Source organism: Notolepis coatsorum (assembly GCF_963971535.1).
Source record: "Notolepis coatsorum genome assembly, chromosome: 6".
Taxonomy (NCBI): Eukaryota; Metazoa; Chordata; class Actinopteri; order Aulopiformes; family Paralepididae; genus Notolepis; species Notolepis coatsorum.
Genome location: NC_140170.1, coordinates 168,016,135 through 168,028,945, shown reverse-complemented (window position 1 = coordinate 168,028,945; position 12,811 = coordinate 168,016,135). Strand labels below are relative to the sequence as shown.

The 12,811-nt window shown below is 45.3% G+C and overlaps 1 protein-coding gene across 4 annotated transcripts in view; it reads left to right on the top strand.

Annotated features, from left to right (window-relative positions):
- Positions 1 to 10,286, top strand: part of eif4ba (eukaryotic translation initiation factor 4Ba) — a 67,795-nt gene extending 57,509 nt beyond the window's left edge. The window contains exons 12-14 of one of the 4 annotated variants that reach the window (XM_084317580.1): positions 1,421 to 1,455; positions 5,582 to 5,654; positions 9,068 to 10,286. In XM_084317580.1, the coding sequence (XP_084173706.1) occupies positions 1,421 to 1,455; positions 5,582 to 5,654; positions 9,068 to 9,104 (145 nt within the window). In that variant the 3' untranslated portion in view covers positions 9,105 to 10,286. Of the gene's footprint in view, positions 1 to 1,417; positions 1,456 to 5,581; positions 5,655 to 9,067 lie in introns of all 4 variants that reach the window. The other 3 variants (XM_084317579.1, XM_084317582.1, XM_084317581.1) reach the window with 3 other exon arrangements.
- Positions 10,287 to 12,811: the final 2,525 nt, after the last annotated feature.

Below are 12,811 nucleotides of genomic sequence, written 5' to 3'. Positions count from 1 at the left end.
CCAAAACTCTGCTGCCCGCATGCTCACCTCCACCGTCGCTCTGATCACATCACCCCTGTCCTCCACGACCTCCACTGGCTTCCAATCAAATACAGAATACATTTTAAAATACTACTCATCACATTTAAAGCCCTCAACAACCTTGCCCCTCCCTACCTGTCCGACCTCCTCCACCGTCATACGCCCACCCGTCGCCTTAGGTCTGCAGATGCCAACCTCCTAACACCTCCCACGACCAAGCTCCGGACCTGGGGCGACAGGGCCTTTGCTGCTGCTGCCCCCTCCCTCTGGAATGCCCTCCCCAGCCATATCCGTGATGCAAACACCCTGACATCTTTTAAATCAGCCCTCAAAACCCACCTTTTCAATCTTGCTTTTGACCTCTAATTCTGTCTGTTTTATTTTATTTTGTCATGTATTATTTTTGTTCTGTTTTGTTCTGTTTTTTTTGTTTTGCCATAGTTTGTCTCTCCTGCCCATGTGAAGCGTCTTTGAGCACCTGGAAAAGCGCTATATAAAATAGATGTATTATTATTATTATTATTATTACATTAGGTATATAAGGAATTACAATGAGACATTTATTAACTAAATAAAAAATACTATTAGGCTTTTAACCCTCTAAAGCCGGGCGCAACAGTAGACATGTTTTGTAAAACATTAAATATCTTTGGATTTGTTTGTGATAAACACTTGCTTTATTGTATCGGAATGGATTGTCATCTCAAAATTTAGTGCATCTCTCAGAGAATGCGCGGATGTAAAGCATAGAATCTTGAAATATCTAGATTGGTTGTTTTCTCTGGACTGTATCTAATCAGCTGTTTTCTCTGGACTGTATCTAATCAGCTGTATATCCATTTATCATATATGGTATCTATGTCTGTCACTATAGCCAATGGAAATGCTAGAAATGGTCACATGGACTGGGAGAACCAATGGAAAATTCCTATTGTTTCTCAATAGTCCAGTGCGCTCCACAGAAAGGGCCGTCGGATAGACACATTGGTTGCGCGTAATGTAAGATAGACCGATAAGAGAGAGGCGCTTGTCTCTGGTTTTATAATAAAATGGCAAACAGACAAAGGTATAATGTTCATTGCAAATGTGTATGTCGTTTACAGTTTATTAGGCCACCTATGCAGCTAGTTTATTTTGTTCATTATCTGCCTCTGCCACAAATGTCTTAGTTATAAGATGGTCTGTCACAGTTAAAATGTTTTCACTATAAATATATTAAATTAGCCATTGTTTTTGTTTCCGGCCCCCCATACAATGGCTTGGAAAGAATTTGGCCCTCGGTCAAACTTAATTGCCTACCCCTGCTCTAGCCCATGCATGTTGAATTGAATGCTAACACTTGTTGAATGTAATCTGAAACCCATCATTGGTTTCTGAACTGTTCTCTCTCCTCCTGCAGCTCCTCGGACACAGAAGAGAGAGGATCTGAGAAGGGTAAGGTCCAGTAGGTAGTGGTGGTTGAGGAGCATGCTGTGTGTTTTTGTATGTGGGTGTTTCTCGCAGGCCTGTCCAAACCCCCTACAGGGGAGATTCTGTCCTAACCCCAACAGTGTGGACTCTGCTTTTTAAGCCTTGTTGTCTAACCGCCACGACTAAAACCATGTTGCTCTGAAGTCAAGAGTGAGTGTGACTCGCAATTTAGGCTCTTTTATCTCCTAGACCCTCCCCTCCTCCCACCTAATAATGCGTTGTGTAATTTGTGATCCTAACACGTTAGCAATGGGTTGGAAGAACGTTTGCACGCCTCCTCCCTTTTCTGAGGTGACTGGTTTGGTGATTGGCTAAAGGGGGGTGGGGGTGGAGCTCTGTGTTGTGCTGCCCAATCCTACCGCGGTTGCCAATCTTAGTTTCTGGAGAATCTTCTTCGACGTCAGTTGGTTCGTACAGTTTGTACGTTAATATTACTTGTGATACTAAAATGTTCGGTAGTTGCTGCATGAAACGCCATAGCCTGTTCACAATGGCCGGTATAACTGCATATGCCAACTATGTGAAGACTTAGAGGAAGGACTAGAAGATGGGTACCCTTCTCTTTGTGCGTGCGGCACAGAGAGAGACCCACAGCACGCTAGCTAGTTTACACAATGACTTGAAGTGGATATGGACCATTAGCCTACCATCGAAAGTAACGAAATTCACTTTCCAACACTGTCTTATTTACATTTTGTGACTTGTGTATTTACCACGTGGATACTGGATACCGACTAGTATCTGACATTCTGGAAAGTTGAGGTTTTATACGGGACTAAGTCCATCTGTCCTTCTGAAGAAGTGGCAAAAACAATATGGAACAACAGAGGTGTCTTCGAATATTCCCACTCTAACCCTACGAGGCAGTGCGTCCATGGATCTATATTCCGACTCTAACCCTACGAGGCAGTGCGTCCATGGATCTATATTCCGACTCTAACCCTACGAGGCAGTGCGTCCATGGATCTATATTCCCACTTGAGCCCTACGAGGCAGCGCGTCCATGGATCTATATTCCCACTTGAGCCCTACGAGGCAGCGCGTCCATGGATCTATATTCCCACTTGAGCCCTACGAGGCAGTGCGTCCATGGATCTCTATTCCCACTTGAGCCCTACGAGGCAGCGCGTCCATGGATCTATATTCCGACTCTAACCCTACGAGGCAGCGCGTCCATGGATCTCTATTCCCACTCTAACCCTACGAGGCAGCGCGTCCATGGATCTCTATTCCCACTCTAACCCTACGAGGCAGCGCGTCCATGGATCGCTATTCCCACTTGAGCCTTACGAGGCAGCACGTCCATAGGCGGTAGAGGGAAGGATAGGATTGGGCAGCCTTGACATCGAATAGCACGGGGAACCCGCGGCCCTTAAGGGACACACCAGGTCTGCTTGTTGACAACACTGAACTAAATCTGCCCCAGCTTGTGTCTGAATGACAAACATATATATCTTCCCTTTTCTTTGTGTAGTGTGGCGTGTTCATTAAAATCAAGAGGTGTTTTTTGGGCAACAGAAGCCATTGACCCTTAACGAGCTTGCCGTGCATCGAGACCATAACCATGCGAAGCTTGACGTTTGATGCCTGAATCCTTATTTACGTGGCAAAAAATTATAAAAAATCTCGAATGCAACCGTGCTCCCCGGCGGCTGATGTGTGGTGTGAGTGTAGTCCTCTGGTGTGGTGTGAGTGTAGTCCTCTGGTGTGGTGTGAGTGTAGTCCTCTGGTGTGGTGTGAGTGTAGTCCTGTGGTGTGGTGTGAGTGTAGTCCTGTGGTGTGTGAGTGTAGTCCTGTGGTGCGAGTGTGGTGTGAGAGTAGTCCTCTGGTGTGGTGTGGTGTGAGAGTAGTCCTCTGGTGTGGTGTGAGAGTAGTCCTCTGGTGTGGTGTGAGAGTAGTCCTCTGGTGTGGTGTGGTGTGAGAGTAGTCCTCTGGTGTGGTGTGAGAGTAGTCCTCTGGTGTGGTGTGAGTGTAGTCCTCTGGTGTGGTGCGAGTGTGGTGTGAGTGTAGTCCTCTGGTGTGGTGCGAGTGTGGTGTGAGTGTAGTCCTCTGGTGTGGTGTGAGAGTAGTCCTCTGGTGTGGTGTGGTGTGAGAGTAGTCCTCTGGTGTGGTGTGAGAGTAGTCCTCTGGTGTGGTGTGAGTGTAGTCCTCTGGTGTGGTGTGAGTGTAGTCCTCTGGTGTGGTGTGAGAGTAGTCCTCTGGTGTGGTGTGAGAGTAGTCCTCTGGTGTGGTGTGAGAGTAGTCCTCTGGTGTGGTGTGAGAGTAGTCCTCTGGTGTGGTGTGAGAGTAGTCCTCTGGTGTGGTGTGAGCGTAGTCCTCTGGTGTGGTGTGAGTGTAGTCCTCTGGTGTGGTGTGAGTGTAGTGTGGTGTGAGTGTAGTCCTCTGGTGTGGTGTGAGAGTAGTCCTCTGGTGTGGTGTGAGTGTAGTCCTCTGGTGTGGTGTGAGTGTAGTCCTCTGGTGTGGTGTGAGTGTAGTGTGGTGTGAGTGTAGTCCTCTGGTGTGGTGTGAGTGTAGTGTGGTGTGAGAGTAGTCCTCTGGTGTGGTGTGAGAGTAGTCCTCTGGTGTGGTGTGAGAGTAGTCCTCTGGTGTGGTGTGAGAGTAGTCCTCTGGTGTGGTGTGAGTGTAGTCCTGTGGTGTGAGTGTAGTGTGGTGTGAGTGTAGTCCTCTGGTGTGGTGTGAGTAGTCCTCTGGTGTGGTGTGAGTGTAGTCCTCTGGTGTGGTGTGAGTGTAGTCCTCTGGTGTGGTGTGAGTGTGGTGTGAGTGTAGTCCTCTGGTGTGGTGTGAGTGTAGTGTGGTGTGAGAGTAGTCCTCTGGTGTGGTGTGAGAGTAGTCCTCTGGTGTGGTGTGAGAGTAGTCCTCTGGTGTGGTGTGAGAGTAGTCCTCTGGTGTGGTGTGAGAGTAGTCCTCTGGTGTGGTGTGAGTGTAGTCCCGCACAAGGTTGCCAAGCCCCTCCCTCTCCAACCACTCACTGTCTGGACTCTCCTTGCAGACGAGAATAAGGCCGACGGTTGGCGTCGGGACCGGGGGCCCCTGCGGGGGCGAGGGGGGCCCGCGGGTCCTGGAGCAGGGCGGGGCCGAGGAGAGGGGGCCAACAAAGACCGACGGAGGGAGGCAGACAGGTCAGCCAACCCAAGCTCCAGTGACTTGAGGCTCACTGTAGCAAGGCAGGCGAGCGCATTCAAAGAACTTCCACTAAAGGCTGGTTGACTGTCTGTTACACGGCTGATGTTGCATCCGTCCTGGTTTTTGTGGCGTTCGCGGTGGTTTAATGCTCTGAATAACTGGCAGTAATTGAAATACCATGCTCCTTGTAATGACATAAACCTAGTGTCAAATACATTGATATGCGTGCAAAGATGTTGTCATGGTGAAAGAAAACAACCTTGCTCAGTCATTCTGTTTCTTGTTATACCAGAGGGCGGTTCAAAGTTTTACCAGCATTGCAAGTTGATGCCGTAACTTGATTAAATGCAGGTTGCATAAGTGTTTAAAGAAATGTATGACTCAATGCGTGGGTCTTAATCACGGAACGGGGAATAGCTTGTAATGTCTTTTTGCTTCGTTGACCTGGTTCCTATGAAGTCTGTAAAATGTAAAGAATTGTTAAGAGGTTCATTTTGGTTATATCAAGTGTTTTACAGACCTAGATTGGATTGGAGGATTCTTGGTCATTTCCTCCCGAATCTCAATCTGTTTACATCTTAATACAATATAGACAACATGGTAATAAAGTATTGACTGTTTGTCCCACGAGAACAAAAGTGCTGCACAATCGGTGAGCACATGGTAACTAAACGGTTATCCAGCCTCTAGTGGTTAATCCCCACATCAGATGTGATATGACATATAGCCTCATTACCAGAGCTCTACTATTATATCCTCATAATCAGAACTCAACAATCTGTGATTGATTGAAGACTTGATTTTATTTTGGATCCGATCGGTGTCATACTGGTCTGGTGTTTATAACTTGCTTGTCTTGTCCATGTCCACTGAATCTTAAGCTTTGACCTTTGACCCCACCTCCACAACCTCAAACAGTCTCCAGCCAGTGGGGGTTTAACCATTAGTGTATCCATTCTGCTTTTAGAAAGGATAACGGAAGAGAACGAGACTCCCGACCACCACCAGAGCCAAAGAAATACGAAGAGTCCCCCACCCCTGTGAGTCATGGACCGGGGTGGTGACGTCAGCATCTTGACGGACCCCTTCCCCTTTCGTACCCCACCACCTCACCCCCACCACCCTCTACACTGTTGATCTCACTCCATATTAGTAGAGCTCCAAGTCGGTTTACCAGAACTTTCTCCCCCCCCCCCCCCCCCCTACCTTCTGCCATTGTAGTGTTCACCAATTTTTTTCTTTTTTTTATATATATATATATCGTTTTTAAAACTGGAAAACAAACAACCCATTTTCAGTCTGAAATCCCCCTCCCCCCTCCTCCCAAAATGTCCATTCATGTTGGCTTCAGGTCCTCTGTAAACCTTCTCATGGTTCCACCTCTCCTGTGTATGTATACCTTTACCGTCTTAAAGGGAGAGTTCACAATGTTGAGACTCTTATCTGATTTGTCACCAAAAGCGAGACCTTTTCCGTTCATCCAAAAAAAAAATTTACCACTTGGTTTCTAAGCGGTTTATAGCGGCGTTTGTCCGTCCGTCCTCACAAAAGTAAACCAATCACAATCACCAAGACTGTTTCACTGACATCACACACTGAAACCGATGGGTATCCCAGCCGACCAGCAAGCCACTTAGCTCTGAGAGCTGCCACAAAGCCGTGACGAGAATTAAAACGTTTCATGGAAACAAATGGGATAAAAATGTATCGGACAACTTTTTTTTGTATACAAGAAACCAAGCTACCGTCGCCAGCAACACACGGGAGCTTTGCCATATCCTCTTTGAGAATCTTAAAAGTTAGCATTGCGGTAATCGCGATTTAGTATTTTCTGTGAACGATTTCTACTCTGTATTTAGGCTACATGCCGTCTTATACAAAGGCTTTCACAAACGATGCTATTCAGGGAATCATCTGAACGTAGCCCTAGAATATCGGCCTTGTTTTAATTTGTTCAGATATTTGAAAGGAGTTGTCATTTGTTAGCATCATGTTGGGGGCATGAAGCATGAATGTTTCTTGCCAACATAATTTCATGTTTCCTGTCCCCCCACTGACCTCTACTTGCATATTTAGCATAATGCTACCATTTCCTGCTACAAATGCACATTAGAATAAAATAATTAACGTACAGATGCACCTTTTAAAAATAATTTTCCAAACCGACTTTCACTCCCATCAACAAACTAAAATAAATGACCGTTATGGATAAACCATTCGGGATTAACCATTTTGATCTCAAAGCTGGAGTCGAAATTACAGTCGAAGCATGATCCATTTATTTAACGGACATATCTGAGCATATAGGAACATGATCGTGGCAAATATCATGTGAAGCACAGAATGACAATATAATTAGTTATGTAGCCTATGTTCTATCATTTATGTGGCTTATAAAATCTTGCTGCACTTGAGGAGCAACTGCTCACTGATGTAGTTAGTAGGCTAAAGACTGCACTAGCGCTGATGTAGCTAGTAGGCTCAAGACTGCACTAGTGCTGATGTAGCTAGTAGGCTAAAGACTGCACTAGCGCTGATCCAGCTAGTAGGCTAAAGACTGCACTAGTGCTGATATAGCTAGTAGGCTAAAGACTGCACTAGCGCTGATGTAGCTAGTAGGCTAAAGACTGCACTAGCGCTGATGTAGCTAGTAGGCTAAAGACTGCACTAGCGCTGATGCAGCTAGTAGGCTAAAGATGGAGATTATGGCTACAGACTGCACTTCCCATCTACACAGTACAGCCAAAGTGTTCCCACTGCTACTACTGAGCCATTAGAGGCAGGATCCATCCTCCGTTTCCCAGAAGACACCGCTGCTTCTTCCTCATTTGAGATAGCGGTGGTTTGAACACGGCATTTTCCACATTTATAGAACGAGTGATGGTATCAGTAACCTCATTACAGAATTACTCTGAGCCTCTAGGTGGCTCAAAGAGTTAACCATTTGTCGACGCATCTGTGAACTGGACTGAAATCACTTTGTGACAAATCAGGTGGGCCTCTTACAATTGTGGACTGTCCCTTTTTAAAGGATAATTGCATTTATCTTTTTATTATTTTTTGACACTGTAGAGTCTCTTTGGCCAGAGAGTCATCTGGGAACCAGTTGAAACTGGAATGCATGTTTTGGTTTCCTGGTATTAAAAAGAGCATTTCCTTTAGTTACTTACAGTTAACTTTTTCCTAAACAAAGTACCATAATTTTCGCACTATAAGTCGCACCTGAATATAAGCCGCAGCAGCTAAATTGAATGATGTGTACATATATAAGCCGCACTGGACTATAAGCCGCAGGTGTTTTAATGTTTAATTACCATATGTAATTAGCATTGGGACACAATACTGTCGGACAAATAACAAGAATTAACTCATTTACAAGTTGTATTAAGTTTAGCAAATAAGGGAACAGATAAATAACATTTCAATGCAGTAAAAAAAAAAAGCAATATTTCGATTTTTTTTACATTTTCGGGTTTGGTCACGTCGAGTCACGTATAAGCCGCACCGTTATATAAGCCGCAGAGTCGAAAAACGGGGGAAAAGGTGCGGCTTATAGTCCGAAAATGTATGTGATCATAACACGTTTGCAATGGGTTGGAAGGACGTTTGCACGCCCTCCTCCCTTTGGGGAAATTATTCCTCTGCAGGTGACCCGTGACCGTGACAGTCATCTGACCCGTCCTAACGGATCATAGTTTTGTTGGGAGTTGGTGCCATTTATTTTTATTTTTTATTTTAAATCCGGGAGAACGCTGCGCGCTGACCTCGCAACCAGTCAAACTCAGTCAGGTTTTGAAACGTCATTAATCTCTCCAGCGGCCAGATTTGAGATGGCTTCATGTTAATACAAGAGTCTTGAGTATGAGAACACTTGGTAGTGAACTGAGCTGCGCTGCACTGTGGGGTCGACCTAGAGTGGTGAATGGCGTCAAACCAACGGCGCAGACATGTTTTAATACAATTGCCCATTGACCACACAAACGTCAGCAAATTTGGCCGCCACCACTAATTGCCACAAGGGTTTATAGGAGCCTGTATGATGTGACGGGTTCATAATTGTAACTGTAACTCAGTTGAAATAAAACGTATTCTGAGCTAAATATGGGGGGGGGGGGGGGGGGTCGTCTTCTGGCCCCCCATCAGCCCCATTTGAATTAGCCGTGGCTAGCTTGTTGCTGGTGTTTGTGCTGGTGGTGCGGGTGTCTTACCAGAGAACCAAACCATGCATTCCTCGCTCCCACGCCTTTTACACAACTCTCCAGGCCAAAGAACCATCTGAACATCACATGGAGAATTTTTTTTTTATTATCCTTTACGCTTCCTCTCTGATTCTCTCTTATAACCTTCAGTACCGTCTTTCTTCATGTCCTGTAATAAGATTAATTTGTTAATCAGTAACTTAAAAAAGGGGGGAAAGTGATTTTTTTTCTTGTGTCATCTTGTCTGTTTTCAGAAGTTCAGCTCAGCCAGTAAGTACGCCGCTTTGCTAATGGATGGAGACCAAGGAGATGACGGCGAGGACGTCGAATAAGAAAAGAGAAAATAACGACAGAAAACCCGCGAGAGACGGAAGTTGGCGAGAAGAGGGGAGAGAAAAAATACAGCGAATGCAAGAATCTCACATTAAATATGAATGATCTCCTCACCTGGAAATGGAGGCTCCTGGGAGGGTGACCTCCCTATAACCCCATCCTCCCACCCTCCTTACCCCGACCCCCCCCCCCCCCCTACCCTGACCCCACCCTCCTTCATCACCAACTCTTTCAGGACTCTTCAGTTTCTAAAAGAATAGTCACATACTGGACTTGTTTTAAATGGAAGGAGTAGAAGACACATGAGAAAACGAAATGGATAAAATTGAATTGTAATAAATAAATGGAAAAAGTGGGGAAAAATGAATTTGTATATTTGTGGGGTCATGCTGCTGCCTTTCGGTGGATGGTGTTGCAGCCTACTAAGAATGTTTTATTTCCCCTGACATCTGCATTGTGTAACTTCATAGTTACACAACAAAACTCCATTACGAGCCCTTTGTTTTCATTTAGCTAGTAAATGATTTAATATAAAATTATTTGTAAATGATTCTTTTCATTAATGCTAACTGGTAGATAATCTCCTTTTTCGTAATGTTAAATTTGTATGGAGAAAAAGTGAATTGGCAAAAATAATCCCTACGTCAATGATTTATAGATAATTTATTATAACTTAACCCATTGAATCTGGGAAACACATTTGTGTGTATATGCAGGCTATACAATGCATTATTAGCGGGCATTTTAGGTCTAAATGGGTTAACTAACATTTCTGAATAATTGGTTCTGAATGCTTCGATTTGTTGGACCTGACTGGGGCCAAAAGGTGAGGAATTTAAACTGGCAGCCTCCGACAGCTTCGCACCCAGCCGGCCAAGTGCATCGCTATTCTTTCCCAATAACTATTCTTTCCCAATAACCAGCGCCGATGTGTCAATATTCCAAGCCTGCTGAAGAGATAATGGCACGCATTAAAGGGTCACCGCATTCCCTTGTTTACTCAGCCCCTGATATGTATGACCTTTTCCTGAAGGGTGAGAAAAGACCTTTGGGGAACGGACTGGGATGAGATGATATGAGCTTACGTTTAACTTGTCTTCCAACTCATAATAAATTGGGGTCATTATGTGAATCCAGAAAGTATGTGTTCATTGCATATTCATGAGTTACTGGGTCAATTGCAGTTTTAATGGTTTAAAAATAAAAAAGGTGCAAAGGTAAGGAGTTTCACATCAACTTTCCTTTTTCAACTTTAAAGCGATGGTCCACACATTGTTTACAATCCTGAAGATATCGATGCTGCGTGACTTTTTTTTCATAGCTGTCGTTTGCAAATACGCTCAATGATTGGCTAGCCCCCGTACAGCGAAGACCCTCTCTGATTGGTTTAGCTCCGAAGGGCTCTGGGATAGAAATGTCCGCCTTGTACATATATTCTCTGCTTCGAAGTGGTTATGCTTAGAGTTTGGAATCGGGGCTGGTGGTCCATCGCCCTGCTCTAAAGAAACTCCAAGCATAACCCAATTCGAAAGAGGGCCAAAGCATAACCACTTCGAGGCAGAGAATATGTACAAGGCGGAAGAGCCCGTCGGAGCTAAACTAATCAATAGAGGGACTTCACTGTACGCGGGCTAGCCAATCGGAGAGTGTCTTCGCAAACTACGGCTATGAAAAAAAATCACGCCTGGGTGTAACTCCTGCCATTGTCCTGACTACTGGCATTACTACTGGAGCTCATTCCCAGGTCCGACTGACCTGGTTATAATGGGTCACATGACTGACTGACTGACCAGTGATTATAATGGGTCACATGACTGACTGACCAGTGGTTATAATGGGTCACATGACTGACTGACCAGTGGTTATAATGGGTCACATGACTGACTGACCAGTGGTTATAATGAGTCACATGACTGACTGACTGACCAGTGGTTATAATGGGTCACATGACTGACTGACCAGTGGTTATAATGGGTCACATGACTGACTGACCAGTGGTTATAATGGGTCACATGACTGACTGACTGACCAGTGGTTATAATGGGTCACATGACTGACTGACCAGTGGTTATAATGGGTCACATGACTGACTGACCAGTGGTTATAATGAGTCACATGACTGACTGACCAGTGGTTATAATGAGTCACATGACTGATTGCCCTCTGGTTATAATGAGTCACATGACTGATTGCCCTCTGGTTATAATGAGTCACATGACTGACTGCCCTCTGGTTATGAGTGTTGACTGTTAGGACGGGTTACATGTCTGACTGTTAGGACGGGTCACATGTCGGAGTGTTAGGACGGGTTACATGTTGACTGTTAGGATGGGTTACATGTCTGACTGTTAGAACGGTTACATGTCTGACTGTTAGGACGGGTCACATGTTGACTGTTAGGACGGGTTACATGTTGACTATTAGGACGGGTCACATGTTGACTGTTAGGACGGGTCACATGTTGACTGTTAGGACGGTCACATGTTGACTGTTAGGACGGGTCACATGTTGACTGTTAGGACGGTCACATGTTGACTGTTAGGACGGGTCACATGTTGACTGTTAGGACGGGTCACATGTCGGAGTGTTAGGACGTGTTACATGTTGACTGTTAGGATGGGTTACATGTCTGACTGTTAGAACGGTTACATGTCTGACTGTTAGGACGGGTCACATGTTGACTGTTAGGACGGGTTACATGTTGACTATTAGGACGGGTCACATGTTGACTGTTAGGACGGGTCACATGTTGACTGTTAGGACGGTCACATGTTGACTGTTAGGACGGGTCACATGTTGACTGTTAGGACGGTCACATGTTGACTGTTAGGACGGGTCACATGTTGACTGTTAGGACGGGTCACATGTTGACTGTTAGGACGGGTCACATGTTGACTGTTAGGACGGGTCACATGTCGGAGTGTTAGGACGTGTTACATGTTGACTGTTAGGATGGGTTACATGTCTGACTGTTAGGACGGGTCACATGCTGACTGTTAGGACGGGTCACATGCTGACTGTTAGGACGGGTCACATGTTGACTGTTAGGACGTGTCACATGTTGACTGTTAGGACGGGTCACATGCTGACTGTTAGGACGGGTCACATGTTGACTGTTAGGACGGGTCACATGCTGACTGTTAGGACGGGTCACATGTTGACTGTTAGGACGGGTCACATGTTGACTGTTAGGACGTGTTACATGTTGACTGTTAGGACGGGGGTTACATGTTGACTGTTAGGACGGGTTACATGTTGACTGTTAGGACGGGTTACATGCTGACTGTTAGGACGGGTTACATGTTGACTGTTAGGACGGGTTACATGTTGACTGTTAGGACGTGTTACATGTCTGACTGTTAGGATGTGTTACATGTCTGACTGTTAGGACGGGTCACATGTCTGACTGTTAGGACGTGTTACATGTCTGACTGTTAGGACGGGTCACATGTCTGACTGTTAGGACGTGTTACATGTCTGACTGTTAGGACGGGTTACATGTTGACTGTTAGGACGGGTTACATGTTGACTGTTAGGACGGTTTACATGTTGACTGTTAGGACGGGTTACATGTCTGACTGTTAGGACGTGTTACATGTTGACTGTTAGGACGGTTTACATGTTGACTGTTAGGACGGGTTACATGTTGACTGTTAGGACGGGTT